This window comes from Hemiscyllium ocellatum, chromosome 12 (genome assembly GCF_020745735.1).
Source record: "Hemiscyllium ocellatum isolate sHemOce1 chromosome 12, sHemOce1.pat.X.cur, whole genome shotgun sequence".
Classification (NCBI taxonomy): Eukaryota; Metazoa; Chordata; class Chondrichthyes; order Orectolobiformes; family Hemiscylliidae; genus Hemiscyllium; species Hemiscyllium ocellatum.
The window spans coordinates 70,508,551-70,527,231 of record NC_083412.1 but is presented as its reverse complement, the minus strand read 5'-3'; the positions used below and the strand labels follow the sequence as shown (position 1 = coordinate 70,527,231).

At 37.1% G+C, this 18,681-nt stretch overlaps 1 protein-coding gene across 2 annotated transcripts in view; it reads right to left on the bottom strand.

The window, feature by feature from the left end:
* The window catches only part of senp7 (SUMO specific peptidase 7), a 115,140-nt gene that overhangs the window by 34,949 nt on the left and 61,510 nt on the right, over positions 1 to 18,681 (bottom strand). For both annotated transcript variants that reach the window (XM_060833155.1, XM_060833156.1), the window contains 7 exons: positions 15,543 to 15,915; positions 10,368 to 10,540; positions 9,127 to 9,288; positions 6,625 to 6,658; positions 4,647 to 4,814; positions 3,875 to 4,134; positions 2,478 to 2,614 (listed from right to left, as the gene is read on the bottom strand). In XM_060833155.1, the coding sequence (XP_060689138.1) occupies positions 2,478 to 2,614; positions 3,875 to 4,134; positions 4,647 to 4,814; positions 6,625 to 6,658; positions 9,127 to 9,288; positions 10,368 to 10,540; positions 15,543 to 15,915 (1,307 nt within the window). The remainder of the gene's footprint in view (positions 1 to 2,477; positions 2,615 to 3,874; positions 4,135 to 4,646; positions 4,815 to 6,624; positions 6,659 to 9,126; positions 9,289 to 10,367; positions 10,541 to 15,542; positions 15,916 to 18,681) is intronic.

Here is an 18,681-nt window from a genome sequence, read left to right as displayed (position 1 = left end):
TTTCCAGTCCACCCTAAGGTAATTTAAATCACCAACTATCATAGTCCTGTTTTTCCCCAGATTTCCAGAATTGTCTACAAATGCTCTCTAATTCCTCCCCACTATTTGAAGTTCTGTAATAAATACCCAACAAGGTCACTGCTCTTTTTCTGTTTCTCACCTTCAACCACATAGATTGGAATTCAAGAACTACATCTTGTTCAAGGGCAACAATTTGATCAAGACTACTATCCTGCCTCATAACTCAGAATGTCAAGTATTCAGTCCTATTCTGGCCTGAGCCAAGTTTCTATCAACGCTACAATGTCACATTCCCCTTAGCACTTCCTGCTTCAACTTTCTCAATTTTGTTCACTATACTCCATACATTTACAGACATGCAATTTAACCCTTCTTGTCTATTGGAAGTGGACCAGCTCTTTGTTTGCTATCAATACTCTAGCCTTCCCTCAGTCGTTTTTCTCTGTTCCTCATTTTCTCTTTGCCCTCTCTGGTATTTCCAAAACTTTCGAAAATTAGTCAACCTAGCCTGATCATCTTCTCTACCATTATGAAATACTGGGTCATAGCTGGGGTTATCCACAAGATTAAAGAATATGGGTCAGGTTATAAACTCAAATTTCCCAAGGTCTGAGAGCAGAGCCAAAAACATAAGTTCATGGCCCTGTACAACAGAAAATACTCAGACCAGCACAGCTGTAGAGAAATTTCAACCTTGTATAAAAGCCCCTATATTGTGAGCATTAAAATTGCTTACAATTTATCAAAACACTTTCAAAACATGCCACTTTAAAAAACTAAATCATTCATAAGTACTTCTTAGTGGAGTCAGACTTTGCAAGAAATATAGAATTCAACAGTTCATATTCACTTGAACTAGCAGAAATGCTTGGTAATGTGAAAATGACAAACATGAGATATAACATAAACAAAATGTGACTCAAATTAACTTGTCTCGAGTAGAATCATAGAATCCCTACAGTGTGGAAACAGGCCCTTCGGCCCAACAAGTCCACACCGACCTTCAGAAGAGTATCCCATTCAGACCTATTCCCCTGCTCTATTATTCTATATTTACCCCTGACTAATGCAACTAACCTAAACATCCCTGAACACTATGGGCGATTTAGCACAACCAATTCACTTAATCTTCACATCTTTAGATTGCGGGAGTAAACCGACACAGACATGGGGAGAATCTCTGTGTGGAGTTTGCACAGTCGCCAAAAGCTGGAATCGAACCTGGGTCCTTGGTGCTGTGAGGCAGCAGTATCACCTATTGATATTAGTCAAGATTCTTCAGAAACAGGGAGGTAGAGTACAATCACAATAGTTTTTCCTTTAGGTCATTAATGGCTTCCAATGTTAGGGTACAATAGAAATGGATTGTTATTGTGCACTGTTTGGATCACCAAAACTATATGAAAAATATGCTGCAATATAAATAGAACCCGAAACAAAAGATCTATGCATATCTCACACTGAACTTTTCATCAAGATGTTCAATTAAATTGAAGACAGAGTGAACAAGAAAAACAAAAATAATAGCAAAAATAAAATGTCAAATTAGAACTTTGGCAGCAAAATTAGACATGTCTAGCCCACAGAAAATCCTATATATTTCTTGCATTCTTATGTGTTCGAGAAAATAGGGAGAGAATAGGCTATTAAGTCCCTCAAATCTGTTTCACCATTCAACAAATTCTTGGCTGATCTGCACCAGACTTCAATTCCTGTTCTGTATCAGCTTAGTCTAGCTGTCATCTCTGTGATATTTCTAAAATCTACCTCCTTTAAATACGTTCAGTGATCCAGCCTTCATGACACACTGAGATTGAGAATTCCAGGCATTCACTACTCTCTGGGAGAAGAAATCCTTCGCACCTCTAAAGTCTAATTCTAAAATGAGTGCCTCTTATTCTGGAACTATACCCTAAGTTGAGATTCCTGCACTAATGAAAGTACCTTCTTAATATCGATCATATCAAGTCCCCTTTAAATTTTATTTGTTTAAATAAGATCATCCTTTACATGATAGTAATCAATTTCCCTACAATTAACTTAAGATATGCCAAAATTATTAAAGACATAATATAAATTATTTTGTAGATTCTAACAATAGTAGAATAACAGTTGAGTCCAGACCAGTCAAGATGGATGTATTAGGTTTATCATAACGCGCCAAATAATTAGTAAAGCTAGCTTCTTATAAAGTTAAAATCACAGCATCAGCACCTCCACATCATGGCTTCTTATAAGCCAGCACTCACTCACTCATTTGATCAGATGCACAAATTGCTCAAATCTGATCTTCAAGGAAAATTAGGGATGGGACACAAATACCAGCCTTGTCAATGATGTTCACATTGTGAACAAATAAAATAATAGAGTTTAGAGAACATATATTCATGTACACTCATAATAGAATAATTATGCAAGCACATTTACTATTACACATGAATAACAAACCAGCTTACTTCTGAACTGGACCACTTTGCTTAAATATGTGCTTCTCCTTCTCTTGCTTTGAAGCAATTGAAACCATATACTGGTCTTTCCTTCGTATATGACACAGGGTGTAATTATTTGACTTCATTGAGCTTGCATTTTCTTCCTACAGGAGGTGAATGCAGAACAAGACAAATGCAAATCTGAAGATTATTTTTTGTTCAGGAAGATTCTGCATTACAGATTTTTTGCCAAGATCACTGATTTACCACACTATAGTTCATAGTACATTTCTAAGATACCAACAGAATTCATTTTAACCGAGCAGAAACTGAAGCTGACTGCATTGCTGCTTCTCGTAAAGCATAAATGTAATTTCTAACTTAGTTCAGTGCAATTGGTATATTCAGGTCTAGATGGTAAAAAGGCACAAAAATCATGCAAATTCAATATTCAAATATTTTAAGTTCTATTAAGCACTTTTTAAATGTACTTGCAATCAACTGCATTACACTTTATTCATCAGTATTTGAGGCAAATGTGCAGAAAGTTATATTACTAATCTTCAGAGTTTTAATAAAATTATTGATACACATTAAATATTGCTAGTTAAAACCAGAGTATGCAAACACAGAAGTAAATTTAATCTCAGTGGTCCAGAATTCACTTAACAGAAAAATTTATACAACTCTGTTTCTCAATAATTACACTTGTGCTTTCTACACTAGGGGAAATGGTTGTAACACAGGCCCTACCCAAGAGTTAGAAAGCGGGTGACAAGACCACTAGGGTCTTTTTTGGAGCCCAGTCAAAATAAAATGCTTAACAGACAGTTTGCTGCCTGGCATCAAGGTTTTCAAAACACTGAAAGCAAAAATTCAAGAGGTCAGGAGCTCCTCAGTGACAGCTGTACCAGCTGGATGGTTGCCACTGCTGCAACTACTGTAGGTCCTAGACCAAGAACAGTGCAGAAGGTAATGGTCAGTATGAGAGTTTGCAAGCGTTATACAGACTCCAGTAAGCATGCAGACTTCTACATGGCATTTTGTTGTTGGGCCTTTTCAGGGGTGACTCCTCACCTCTGGCAGGGCCCTCAGTTTTCCAAGCCTTCAGGTAGGCTGCTCCAAGTGGCATGGGTTCCCAGTGCTGACAGAGTACCTGTGGTGGGGGAGTGAAATCCTCAAGTGGCTCCTACTTGGTTAAGGGTCTCAAATAGCTCTCCATGGTGGGAAGACCAGGATAGTCATCAAGAAGACAACACATTTGATTAATTGTCTCCTCCTTCCGCTGTGGAAAATTGCAAGTCGGTTTATTAGCTTTTTACAGCCTCAAATGAACTGAGATGTTGCCAAGTATTTCAGAGGGTCCTCATTTTTTTGTATAACTGCAATAATTGTTGTGGAATTGTCTTAATCAATTAAGTCACCTGAGACAAATGGGACTCCTGTGAGAACGAAGCCATATCCATTTGTTCTTGTAAGGTTTTGTAGCACAATGACCGAAAGGAGCTCTGCTCAGAACTAAATCTAGACAGTAGCTGATAAGTTTCATCCAATGGCATGATATCACACAAGTCTGTAGTCTCATTCTTTTCACCGATATCAGTCATGATTTTCTTCAAAGTTGCTATTTCTGTTGCTTGCAAAGGTTTGAAAAGTTGAATGAAGATAAATTCATTGCAATTACCTGCCAAGAGAAACAGCTATGATGAAATACAGGAACAAACAAAAACAAAATAAGTTTTCCCACTTAACCTACTACTTTGAAAATGTGGATTATGTACAAAAAAAATTGAGTACAATCTCAGATATATGAGCTGCAGCAGTTTTTAAAAAAAACTTCTCCCCAGTTTTATGGAAATCAAACTTAGAATATGGTTGTGAGATTTACTTGGGACAAATCTTTTGTGGAATGAGTTCAAAACTCACTTCTTGCCCAAAAATATACAGCTTTAAGCCATTGTAACTCCCTGGCCTTAGGAGGAAGTCTGTTAACAGACAGTCAAATTTTGTACCTGTTTTGCTGGTATAATCGGAAACTAGTCCAATTCCACAGCACAACTTCTGGTGCTTATGCCAAAGACTTATTTAAAGTAGAAACGTGTCTTAAAGTAAAAGTTGTACACCCAAAAAGGAAAATATTACATTACTTAAAAAAAAATAACACAGATCCCAGTAGGAGAACAAGTGTATACTTACAAGCATGTTTTGAAGAACTGGTTTGTAGCTGTTTGTTAAGTTCATCTATATAATCCGCAGCAAACCATAAGAAAATAACAGAATGACTCTCACAAACTGTGTCAAACAGGCTGTATTTCTTTAAGTGAAAGGTATCCAGTAGTAATGAATGGTTTATATCACAAGGACCTGTTAACAAAAGACAAATTCCATATCTTGAATTGAAGTAACATACTAACATTATAATCATTATTCAAGGGCACTGAAAATAGAAGACTCTGGCACTCCCAAAGTTAATCAATTACTTTAAAAAAATAGACTAAAATAATAATTGCCAAGATTTTGTGCTAAGGCCACTGTACCCCCAAGAACAATCAAAAAGCTGACTGTAAGCCCACTCTCTTTAGGCCAGGCTTCTACTCAGTTAGTTCCGGGCAGGACTTTACACCTTTAATCCACTTTCCCATCTACTCTCCCTATTCCCAGATTGCCCCCTCTGGAGAAAGGTCACTGGACAAAGAGCATTGACTCTGCTTTTTCTCCACAAATGCTGCCAGACCCGTCGAAGTTCTCCAGCAATTTCGAATTTTGTTTCCCAGATAAAAGTCTTTGAATATACACAAGCTTTGGTAGACAATACTAAAGCATCCACAATCCTCTGGGATAGAGATTGCCAAATGTTTGACAGCCCTTTTAGTGAAAATATTCCTCTTCTCCGTTTTAAATCATGGACTCCTATCAAGAGACTGTCCTATGTTTCAGATTCTCAGACATATTTATTGTCAACCTTATGAAGCCCTTCATCATCTAGGTTTCAGTGACAGAACCTCTCATTCTTCTAAATTCCAGACAGTGCGGCCTCAATTCACTCAGCCTATCAAAGAGCGTGTTCTTGGCCCAGAAACTTATCTCCGAGTAAAAAATGAGGTCTGCAGATGCTGGAGATCACAGCTGCAAATGTGTTGCTGGTCAAAGCACAGCAGGTTAGGCAGCATCTCAGGAATAGAGAATTCAACGTTTCGAGCATAAGCCCTTCATCAGGAAAGGGCTTATGCTCGAAACGTTGAATTCTCTATTCCTGAGATGCTGCCTAACCTGCTGTGCTTTGACCAGCAACACATTTGCAGCCAGAAACTTATCTCCTCAACTATATCAGTTCTGATTCCCCTACCTAACTTGAGCATTGAGGTTAAATGTACAGCAACTCTAGCAGAAATCAGGGAGTTCCAGACCATGGGTGAACCCTGAACAATAAAACTGAAGAACTGCGGGTGCTGAAAATCAGAAACTAAAGCAGGAGAAAACTGAAGGTGGAGAAACATAGCAAGCCTGGCAGCATCTGTAGAGACAAAACAGTTAATGTTTCAGGTCCAGTGACTCTTCTTCAGAACATGAAGAAAGGTCACTAGACTCTGCTTTGTCTCCACAGATGTTGCCAGACCTGCTGAGTTTCTCCAGCAATTTCTGCTTTTGTCATGGACTAACTCTGGCAGTTTCATGATTTTTATGGCTCAACCATTCCCTGGAGGAAAAAGATAAAAACTGAAATATACTGAAAGTCAAAATCAACCCTATAAAGATTAAAAAGCAGATTTAGGTATAAATGCAAAACTCAGTTAAAATTTACTGACCATGGATTTTGCACTTCTATTTAATAAACCCATGTATCAACATGCATATTATAAAATTACAATTAGGTTTGAAAATAGCATGTTTAAAAATAATTAATTCGAAACATACCCATTTCTATTGCCTAGAATTGTTCTATTGTTCAATGCACAAAATAAGTCTTCACTGACTTTTCTTTGAAAAAAGAAGTTTCAAACACAGAAGTCTCAAATCTCACAATAATAAATTAAATGCATTTGCTATTTAAATGTTTCGCTACACCACTATTATAAGATCACCTAGTTAATAAAATCCATTCTTCCAGTTAACAGTAAAAAAAAGTATTCATTTCTAATTTAATCTACAAGCACATCTAATACACATTAATTACCTGAAAAGGATATTGCAATGTTGTTACGACTAAACTGTAAGAAAAACAAAGCAAAAAACCATTAAAGAAATGAAAAAGACATTTCAAATATGTTTGTACTGCCATAAAACGAGTTCTGGCTGGATTAGACTCCATTTAATTACAGATGTACAGGCAGTTCCTGGGTAACAACTGGATTCCATTCTTGAGTACATTCATAAGTCCATTTATACTCGAGGTCGGAATACAGTGCAATATAAAACAGCTGTTCATAAACACGAAAACATGTTTGCATGGTGGACCTTAAAATTGGTATTAGTAATGTGGGATCTCTTTTGTAAGAACATTCATAAATTGGAGACCACTTGTACATTCAAACCAATCTAGAAAACTTTCAAATCATCAATAAAAGCTACACAATCCCTCAAAAGACCTGTGCTTTAACAAAGGACGCTACTTCACAGTAAGGTAAATTCACTTCTACTGGGTCCAGCGAGAATTTGGGAATTCATATTTCATTATTTATTTCAATTTCCCATGTAAACCAAAACCCCTGCCTGTCACAAAAGATAATAAGAAAGCAATGGAACGTGTGTCTTGTCATGACTTAAGTTGCAGCTTTATTCAATATTCAATTAAGTGCTGGAAGGGGTAAAAACACAAATTTACAGATCAAGTGGTCTACAATTAAAACATTGAACAACATCAAATAGGTCTTTCAGCTCACCTTGTCTGTGCCAACCATGATGCCATGTTAAACTAAACCCATCTACCTGCACATGGTCCTTACCCTTCTATTGGCTTCCTGTTCATATGCCTCTCTAAATGTGTCATAAACTTTGCAATTGTATCTGCTTCTAACACCTAACTTGGCAGCATGCTCCAGGCACCTATCACCCTCTGTGTAAACAAACTTGCCTCACACATCTCCAGGTTGCAGAAGTAAAATGGTTGGAGGTTGTGGAGGGCATTGTAGACAAAGGCAAAGATTTTAAGTTTGATCAATTAAGGATCTGGAAGTCAATGTAGATTAGTAACTACAGAGAGAAGAGATGGCAGTGCATTTGATGGAGTCAAAGGATAGACCTTTGGAAATGTGGACGTAACTACACAGATGCTGAAGACAAAGTTACACCTCAGACAAGTAGAATGAAACCATTCAAGAGCAGTTCCACAGACAAGAGGTACTGAAGGAGTTGGAATGATTATTGCAGAGAGATGGAGGAAGATCAGCAAAGTGCATTACACATACGGTCATACACATAGGCGCATGGTGATATAAACTAAGCTCAGTGCTAGGTCTGGGCACAAAACAAGACCGAAGAAAAAGAGTGGAGAATCAGTTACATATTCAAGAGATGATATTATTAGATGGAACAGAAAGATACATGAAGCATAGACTTTCATGATACAAAATCTAGCAGTTATGCAAGCTCAACTTGCTCACAAGTGGCCCAAATCATTCTAGTTCCTCTTTACATTCAAAAGCATTTCTGCCCCTGATCTTTTTTGATCTCTTATTACCCCAGGATCTTTCTAAATGCCAAAAGAAAATCCAAACACCTCACCTCAAACAAGCGGTTTTCCTTTTTAACAGTAATAACTCGAATCCAATAAGATTCAGGATTTCAGAACAGCTGTCATAACCTTTTCACTTAAGCAAAACCAATTTACTATTCTATTAATACTGGGATTTTGTTTCCATCCTCATATGTAGAAAATTGGTTTTCTTTTAAATACATTCAGGGGTGTGCACATTGTTGGCAGTATTGCATTCCAAAATCACCTCAAGGTTGAGAGCAAGCTACTTGAACCACTGCAATCCATGTAGTTACACCATTTAACAGTGCTGCTAAGTTCCAAGATATTGACTCAGCGAAAATGAAGGAAGACAGCACACTCCCATGTTAGGATGGAGAGAGACTTTGGAGCAGCAGTGCTCAGATGAACTTGTTGCTATTACCCTAGTCGATAAAGTCTGCGCTGAGGCGGTTTTGAAGAAACATTGATAAGTTACTGCATTGGATTGTTTGCAGCAGGTACCATCAGCACAAAGTCTGTTAGTTTAAAAGAAACCTTCACTACTAAGTCGTTTAATCCAGATTTGGGCTTTAGAATTTTTAGTTTTCCAGTATGGCCAGCACTGACATAGCTCTGATTTCATTCTTTAGTGCTGTATATATAGGTTGCCTGAGAGCTGTTGGGAAGAACAGCAATATTATTAAGGTGAATTGATGAAGAGGCTTAAAACCTACAAATTAAGAAAACTTTTGACTGCAAATACTAACATGTGAATAATAAGTAAACTATGTTCTAATGTACTGCATGATTAGGGTAAGCTTCAATAAAGCTTCTCACTGTGGGCCTCCAGTGGCCGTACAGAGTACAACATCAGTATCAAAGTACATTTTTGGTACACTGTATATTTTCTCACATGAAATGCAAGGGATAATATGCCTACTTCTCACTCCCTATTAACCCTGGTCTTGAAACATTAAAATGACATTTATAAAAATAGCATACCTTTACAGAACCTTGTTCATTTCCATCAATTTCCCCCATATGCATGGCAGCAAATGCTAGATCCATTGTTGCTTCAGTCATTGCAAAATTATTTTCCAAACAATAATCCATACTTTGGATCATATCTAATAATGTATTCTTCTCGGTTACTTCATGTGCACCCTAAATACAACATGTAAACAACATTAATGAAATACAAGCAAAATTTTCCATCTGTTTCATTTTTTGTTAATTTTTTATTTACTAAATAGGATGTTAATTTTCACTGGCTGTGTTTGAGATGAACAGAGAAGCAATGGTCTCCAAGTGTTAACTTGGCTAACACCAGTGATGCAGCAACACTATTTTTTAAAGCTGTCTGCCTACAGGTGCCCAAAGCTCCTGCCTGTTACCATCAATATAGAGAATAAAACTATGATCTCTATTGCAATTTATGGTGGGAACAGGTGATGACCAGTTGCTTGATACCTGGAATACAACAAAAGCATTTTGCCAAAGTTAAACTCCTTCTGGCCTCCCAAAAATGAAGATAAAAATTACACTTTAAAAAAAGGGAACACTGATCAGAAGGCATAGCCATTTTTAATTACGGATTTTAGATTTAGGTTTAATGAAATCTCAAAATATCAGTCACAAGTCTTCAGTGAAGCCCTCTAATATATAGATGTTTTTAAAATCATAAAGAAATTTACTGTGCATATTACTTATTTATAAATCTTTCTAAACAAACAGCAGCTTTTAAAAGTAATGAACTGTGCGCAACAGGATATACTTGTACCTGTTTTGTGACAGCACAAAACACACTGAAAAAAAATCATATCAGAACACAGTAATGAATTCCTTAAAATGCAAACGAGAAGAGATACGTTATTACATTCTCACGTCTGCGTAGGTTTCCTCTGATGCTCCAGTTTCCTCCCACAATCCAAAAATGGTGAATTAGCCATGCTAAATTGCCCATAGTGTTCAGGAATGTGTTGGTTCACTGCATTAGTCAGGGGTACATGTACAGTAATAGGGTAGGTTAATGGGTCTGGATGGGCTCCTCTTGGGAGGGTCAGTATGGACTTGTTGGGCCAAATGGCCTATTTCCACACTGTAGGGATTCTATGATACATAAATATTTCATCAAACTCTATTAAGTTAACAATTGGGTTATCTGCGGCGTTACTACACAATTAAAAGGTCTCTAATGCAAAAACAGTTCCTTAAATTCTTAGGAAGTGTGGTGTTACACATGCCTTGATATTCTCTGGCTCCAGCCTTGCTGAACCAATCTCAGAGTCTCTTTTATTGCTCTCAGTTGACAATAGTCTACTTCCCAGACGTAAACACTTAATTTCTGGAGTTAACGTGGTGCAATGGATACGAGCGTCTATTTTATCTGTATCTTCTTCATCACTGGAAAGGACAACTGAGTGTAAAAAAAATTAAAGCTGGTTAAGGATCATTCCAATTTATTTCAGAGTAAATAATATTTTGTTTCCTGCTGCTTATTCAGTCGATAGGTGGTAAATTCATTAACTTATGTTCAGATGGAGAAAGATATAGCTCAACAGTTCCATATTTCCAGGAATAAAATATTGGTATGCCAACCTACATTAAAACTGAGAATCCATAGGTAGCACTGGTATTCTCGAACTGCAAAATAAATTAGGTATTTTTTCCTACACTAGAATGCTTTGGAAATGCAGACATAAGACATACCCCACACTGTATTTGGCAATAAAATCAAGATCTGCATGATTATTAAAATTAGTAAAATGCAATAACTTGCAAAATAGTTCTTATTAGCAGCAATTAAGCACTTCTATGTAGAAAAGAAATGGATAAAACATAACTCACGAATATATAAAACACATGGCCCAATAATCCTAAAAAACTCATTGCTAAGGATTTCTTTCCATCCTCAAAATATTTATAAAAGGGTACAGGTTCTGTCTTTTGGTGTGCTAAACAGGCATTACTTGCAGGGAGAACTGGCCATCCCACTTTCAACATAAAGTGTTTTTTTTAAACTTGAAAGTCTTTTTCCCAAGGCAGTATTTGTTAGCTATAATCAAATTGATTTCCTGATGAAGGGCTCTGGCCCAAAACGTCGAATTTCCTGTTCCTTGGATGCTGCCTGACCTGCTGTGCTTTAACCAGCAACACATTTTCAGCTATAATCAAATTGGCCCTAAAACCCATTCAAGCCAGACCTTTTGGAATTGGTGCTTTTATGACCTCTCTGAAGAAAAAAAGCTAATGACAGTATAATCTTGTTAAAGAAGCAGCATCATCACAGTCTGCAAACCTTAAGACAGACTAATGTCTTCAGTGGAAAATCTTCAATCACAAACCTATTGTATTATATAGATAAATAAGAGATCATCCAATTTCTACATTTAAGCAATAAAATTAACAGCAAATTTTACAACAGCTAAAGTTAACCCTCAAGCTGATGATTTGATGTGGAATATATTTGTACAGGCATGGAGGCTAAAAATGTCCAATATCAGCACATACATTCTGTATCGAAAGATGGATGTGCTGGCCTTGGAGGAGGTACAGAGGTTCACAAGAATGATCGCAGTGCTGAAAGGCTCGTCATATGAGAGGCAGTTGAGGACTTTGGGTCTGTATTCAAATGGAGTTCAGAAGGGTAAGAGCTGATATCTCATTGAAACTTACAAAATAGAGAGGCCTGGATAAAGTGAACATGGAGGAGACATTTCCATGAGTAAGAGAAACTAAGACCCAAGGACCCGAGAGTGATTAATCTGAGGAACTCGATGCCACAGAAGGCTGTGGAAGCCAAGTCATTGACTGTATTTAGGACAGAAAGAGATAGGTTCTTGATTGGTAAGGGGATCAAAAAGTCAGAGGGAAACGAAAAGAGAATGGAATGGAGAAAAACATTATCTGTCATTTAACAGCAGAGCAGACTTGATAGATCGAATAGGATAATTCTGCTCCTATATCTCATGGTCTTAAGTTTCATTCTGCTATCATCTGTTGTGAGCTCAACTTTCTTCTTTAGATTCTAAAGCTTGAGATGGATTTACTTAAATAACCAGAAAAGGCACCCTGTGCTAGTAGCAGCAGACTAAAGACATGGAAGAATTAGAATAGTATGATGTTGCTCTAATGGTAGATGCCTAGAATGGCTGAATATAAGAATTATTTACACCACTTGTGAAAGAATTTGGGATCTTACTGAGAAATGTAATTGAAATACACAATCTAAATATGGACAGGATCCAAATTAAAATTAACTGAGCCAAGAGATCTCTTAGAACTTTACAAGAGGCTACCGTGTTGGCGGCAAGGTGGCACAGTAGTTAGCATTGCTGCCTCACAGGGCAAGAGACCAGAGTTCAATTCCCACCTCAGGCGACTGACTGTGTGGAGTTTGCACATTCTTCCTGTGTCTGCGTGGGTTTCCTCCGAGTGCTCCGGTTTCCTCCCACAGTCCAAAAATATGCAGGTTAGGTGAATTGGCCATGCTAAATTGCCAATAGTGTTAGGTGCAGGGATAAATGTAGGGGAATGGTTCTGGGTGGGTTGCGCTTCGGCGGGTCGGTGTGGACTGGTTGGGCTGAAGGGCCTGTTTCCACGTTGTAAGTAATCTAATCTAATCTAATGGATAGAACCCTAGCAGCACTCAATGAACCCCAAGACACATCCACTTTATAAAAGGTGCATTAGGTGACTTGCTTGCAACCTTCATTCCAAATGGAACCAATACCAATCTGTCCCTTCAGAAAGTAAGATCCACTCCAAATATCACATCCCCTGTGCTAAATCCCCCTGCACCACCTGCCAGAAATTGAGTTTGTTCTTTTGTTGTGAATGTTCTTAATCAAGAAATTAAATAAAAATTACAATGCATTATCACAAATTGCAGTAAGTTGATAAGGTTTCCATTCATTGTTTCCTCTAATAAAGTTAAGACTTATGACTTCAATGGACCAGCTGCAACAAAATCAGAGGAGCAACTAAAAGATTCTTCAAACAGTTTTTAATTCTAACATTAAACTTAATTTGAAACTGAGGATGTGTGTTTGTTCACAAACAAATGCTATAAATCTGAGTATTCAATATATATACAAAAACATGCAAATTAACAGCAGGACAGAGCCAAATCCATTCTTTTTGCCTGTTCCACCATTCAAAACATCATGGCTGATCTAATTATTCCACATCCCTGTTTACCCCACTAATATTCTTTTATCCCTTTGATTATCAAGGACATATCTACCATTGCCTTAAAAACATTGAAATCATTAGCTTCTACTGCCTTTTGAGGAAGAAAAAGTGTTCCAAAGATTGATGGCTCTCTGTGAGAAAATCTTTTTCTCATCAGTCCTGTATGGTGACTCATTATTTTTATTTAATGATTTCTGGTTCTAGACTCTCTGGCATTCCACATCCATCCTGTTGTCAAGGTTTTTCAGGTTCTTGCATGCTTTAGTCCAGGCACATCTTAACTCTTAAACTCTAGCCAAACAAGCTTAGCCTATCCAACCTTTCCTGATAAGACAACCTGCCATTTCAAGGCATTAATCTAATAAATCTCTTCTGAATTGCTTCCAATACATTACATCATCCCCTAAAAAATGAGCAACACTACACACAATACTCCAGATGTAGTCTCACAAATGCTCTGTATAAGCACAACCTCCCTTTTTGTTTATTATTTAATTCCACTTGCAATAAATGAAAACATTGTATTAGCTACCCAATTATTTTCTCTGTCTGCATGTGATCTGTAATTCATGCACTAACACAACCAGATCCCTTGGCATCTCAGAGTTCTGCAATCTCTCACGCTTGCAATAATTTTCTTTTACTCTTCCTAACAAAATGAACAAATTTACATTTTCCTATGACATACACTATTTGTCACATCTTGGCCCACCCGCAATCTATTTATATCTTTTGCTTCCTCATGCCCTTTTCACAACTTATTTTCCTATCAGCAACTATATTTATGGTATATTTATCCAAATAATTTTATACAAATTATAAAAAGTTGAGGCCCCGGGACTGAATTCTGTGACACAATGATCCATAATATCTTGCCAACATGAAAAGTAGCAATTAATGCCCACTCTCTTATCATGATTGCAACAAGATCAGCCAGGTGGACCTCACAGAATATGAGTTTACTGACTGGATCAGATTAACAGCCTAAATCAGGGAGCCCTGGCTGACAGATATAAACAGGAGTGTCAGAGTTCTGCTCACTCTGAGAGCTGGCTGAGGAAGCTGGATCAGTGTCATGGATTCCCCACGTGTAAATAAAGGGTTACTTGCTGATGGGATACCAGCCTCTGTGCAGTTACTTCACCTCTGGCTAGCTAACAGAACATATTCCATTGACGTGGCACCCTCACAAAAGTTTTCTGGAAGTCTCAATGCAGTAACTTTACAATATTCAAAGCATTTGTTATTTCCTCAAAGAACTCAAAAATTCACAAGTCATGATTTCTCTTTCACAAAACTATGTTGATTCTACCTTACTACCTTCAACTTTTCTAAGTGCTGTACTATAATGTTTTCAATAAGTTCTAACATTAGTCCACTGATAGACGTTAAGCTAGCTGGCCTGTGGTTTCTAGCTTTCTGTCTCCCTCTTTTTCCAAGAGAAGTTACATTCACTAATTTCTAATCCATTAGAATCTTCCCCACAGCTAAAGAATTTTGGAAAATTAAAACCAATGCATTAACCATTAGCCACTTCAATTAGCCCAAAATTAAGTCCATGAGAAATCAGGGGCTAGTCAGTCTACAGCTCAACAATTTGCCCAATACCACTTCTCTGATGATTATAATTTTTCTTGAGGTCCTTCCTCCCTTCCACTTCCTGATCTATAGCAACTTGAGATGTTACTTCCATCCTCTACAGAAAAGACCAATGCAAAATACCTGTTCAATTCATTTGACATCTCAGTTTCTATTACTAATCCCCCAATCTTACTTGCTGCAAGACCAACACTTTAACTTCTTTTCTGTTTTAAGCATATATAGACATCCTTATTATATTTCTGCTGGCATATTTCCAACTTGCTTTCTTGTCATTCAATTTTACCCTCATTACTCTTTTAGTAATACATTGTTGTTTTCTAGATCCTGTTCAACTGCCGTTCTTTACTGGATGTGCCAAATTTGTATTAAAATATGGCCTTTTAGTTAGTTTCAATAATTCCTGGAGAATCACAAAGCTGAATATTCTGTGGCAGATATTAATCAACAGACTTTCAAAGATTCTTTTGAAACATTCATAGACTGAAGAGTTGACTATCATTTCATATATTCAAACAAACAAACAAACAAGTCATTTAACCAATTCTGTCAGGTTAAAAGCTACTCAACAAGGTCATATTGTTTACGTACTGTTACAGATATTTTAAGGATAAAAGAATACTCACTTGGTTCACTTGAAACTACTGTGGATTTCAAATGCTTAACCTGGCTACTCAACATAGGAGTGTTCAAGATTTCTTCACCAAGTTTTTGTTCATTTGTTACTGAAGTATGTAGAGATTCCCTTAGTTGAAAATTCCCATCAGGGACTGAAGGGTTGGCATCGACTAACTGTTGGTCCACATATTTGGAGTTTTGTTGTCTCAAGGGAGAAAGCTGTTCCTGCTGTAGACATGACTCCACCTGTGCTATCTCCATAAAATGAACATCCAGTTCTTGTCCATTATTGCTATCTGTACTGAAGCAATGGCAGTTTTCAGTTTGCTCTTTGCAAGTTAGACATACAAGCATTTTCTTCAACAAATCTTCACCATATTTCTGAAACAGAAACAGAGAGTGTGGTTAGTTAAAACACAGATATCCATTAGTTATTTTAGGTGTATAATATTCACACCTAAAATTGAGCATTCAATTAATCCCCAAAACTATAGATTAACCAAATTACAACATGAATACACGATTAATTCAAATTGTCATCAATCTCACCTGGGGTTTCCTTCTTTCACCCTCTTTTCTTAAAAAAAACACAGTAAAACAATACAACAGACCTTCTGATTTTTTTTCTTTCTAGTATTCAATTAACATTAAATTTTGTTGTGTTGCCATGCAAGCAGTAACTTATAGAAGCCATTCTATGCATGGACTCGGTCGGTTTGTTTGCATCGCTGCATGGTTATATGTCTTAGAGAAAACATTAAACTTCAAATACAATGTAGCAGCTCAAGAAGGCATTTAACTACCATCAAATCCTTCTCAAGGGCAACAAGAAATGAGCAATAAATGCTGACCTGGGCAGCAACGCCCTCATTTCATGAATGAATATAAAATTTTGAATAAAGTGAAATTGCTTGCAATGGGTATGAACTCCAGACTGGTTGCACATTAAGAATGTGTACTTCTTTAACAAGCTATTACTGAAACAGCTAAAGCAACCCACATTTAACAGATCACAGCAAAGTTTTGCAGTCTTACTGCATAGTAACAGTCATATGAAATGAAAATCCTCAATCTCAAACTAGCAGAGCCTGACAAATGAAATGCAAGCAAAAAGGCAAAACTACATTCAGACAAATCTACTCAGCTTTGAGGTCCCCACCATTACAGATTCTAAGGTCGAGATCAAGTCACTCCAAATGATGCTAAGATGCGATGAACATTTAAAAAAAAAAGAGGCTTTAATCACTGACTATAGTTTCTCCTTCTCACAAACTAGCTGCCCCTAACCTTGAAATCGGCACCTTCCCAACACACAAGTGTCAAACCTTGCAGCCTTGATCCAGAAATGTAGAAGGGCAGATTGAACTGGCAGTGCAGTGACAAGCACTGCCGATCCAGAGGCACATGCTAACTAATTCATGAGGACTGAGGTTCACATCTCACCTATGGAGCTGGTAGAATTTAAACAATGCAAAACACTGGAATTTAAATTTACCTGTATTAGGGACTGTGAATTAATCGCCAACTGTTGTAAAAATCCATCTGTTTTACTCATATGCTTTATGGAATGAAATCTGTCTAGGTCCTAAAGAAGGGTCACACCCAAAACGCTGACTTCTCCACCTCCTGATGCTGTCTGGCTTGGTGTGTTCTTCCAGCCTCCTGCTTGTCTGCCTTGGATTCCAGCATTTCCAGTTTCTTTGTTTCTAACTGCAATACCACTGCCTTTTTACTGCTGTGCTGCCTACTGAAATGTTGCAGCAAGTCACAGACTTCAAAGGCAAGAAGGGGTGAGCAACAAATGTTTATCTTGCCAGTGACACCCATATCTCACTAAACAATCAAGAAAGAACAAGAGTTAAACCTCAAAAGAACTCAAAGAATACCTATCCTGATTACCAATACAGCATGTCATAGTCTTGCACAAATGTGCATTACTAGCATGTAATTTATTTTCCCTGTTCCTTGTCTCTACCACTCTTTTGCCCTTCCCGTCTCTCCTGAACAAGCTGTTTTCAAACAGAGGTCTATAGAGACATTACAGGGAATTCACAAATTAAGTCATCTCAGTCACAGGTTTCTCATGAAATATACTGAAATTAAAAGATTTTTATCCAGAGATTGCTTCAAGTGAATGATAAATTAAATGCAAACGCTAATAACAATGTAGCTCCCACCAATTTACATGTGTCTTTTGCTACAATCTCAGTCGAGACTTGATTTTAGAAAGACAATACTGTCTGAAATTCCAATTATTTACGGAAAGAATGAGGCCACGTGATTTCATAGTTTAAATTTTAAAAATTGACCATACTGGCATCAAATAAAAGCAAATACTAAATATTATTTTAACCTATGTTGTAAAACAATCAACAAATTAAATATGAATTAACAGGCACATTTCAGTTCGTTCTAAACTATAAATTACACATTTTAAGACAACCAGCACGTCAACAATCTTAGATCAAGTTGTTCAAAGCTTCATCACTAAGATTTTTAGCTTCTCTTCTCTGACTAAGTCTGATCCCACTGCTGACTATGTCACAGAACCAAGTACAGTTCCTTGGAGATGGTCTTAAACAAAAATGCTATGCACATCTGCAGAACACCCTTAACTCTGCGTACAACAGTCTGAATGGCATAGACCCATTCATGTTACCTTCATGTAACAGAAACAGTTGCAGCAACTGTACCTTTGCTTCTACGGAGTTTCAAGATCTTCTTCAGTCTACTTATACCACACCAGTGGGATCATCAATATCTACTGAGTTCTGATGGTTCTGAATTCTTCATTTTTAACCAGAAGTTTTGACTTCTAATCTCAACTTCAGTCTTTGTTTCCGGTTTCCTTTTTTAATTAGAATCGATCCCAAAATATTTAAGCTTTGCAATTATAGATTCCAATGCAGTGCTATAATTGTCTGTGTCTAGGCTTTTCAAACAATAATTCACTATTTATTAATTTTTTAATGTGTTACTCATATGACATGCTAGCACCAAGCTTGTAGACAGGAATAGACAGAAATAGACAGAATAGTTCTTTAAAAACTAAACTTCAATTTTAACCAATTGGAACAATTCTGGATTACATCCAACTATAACTTAATCATTGTAGTACACAAATGGACATTTTTAAGCATGGTTATG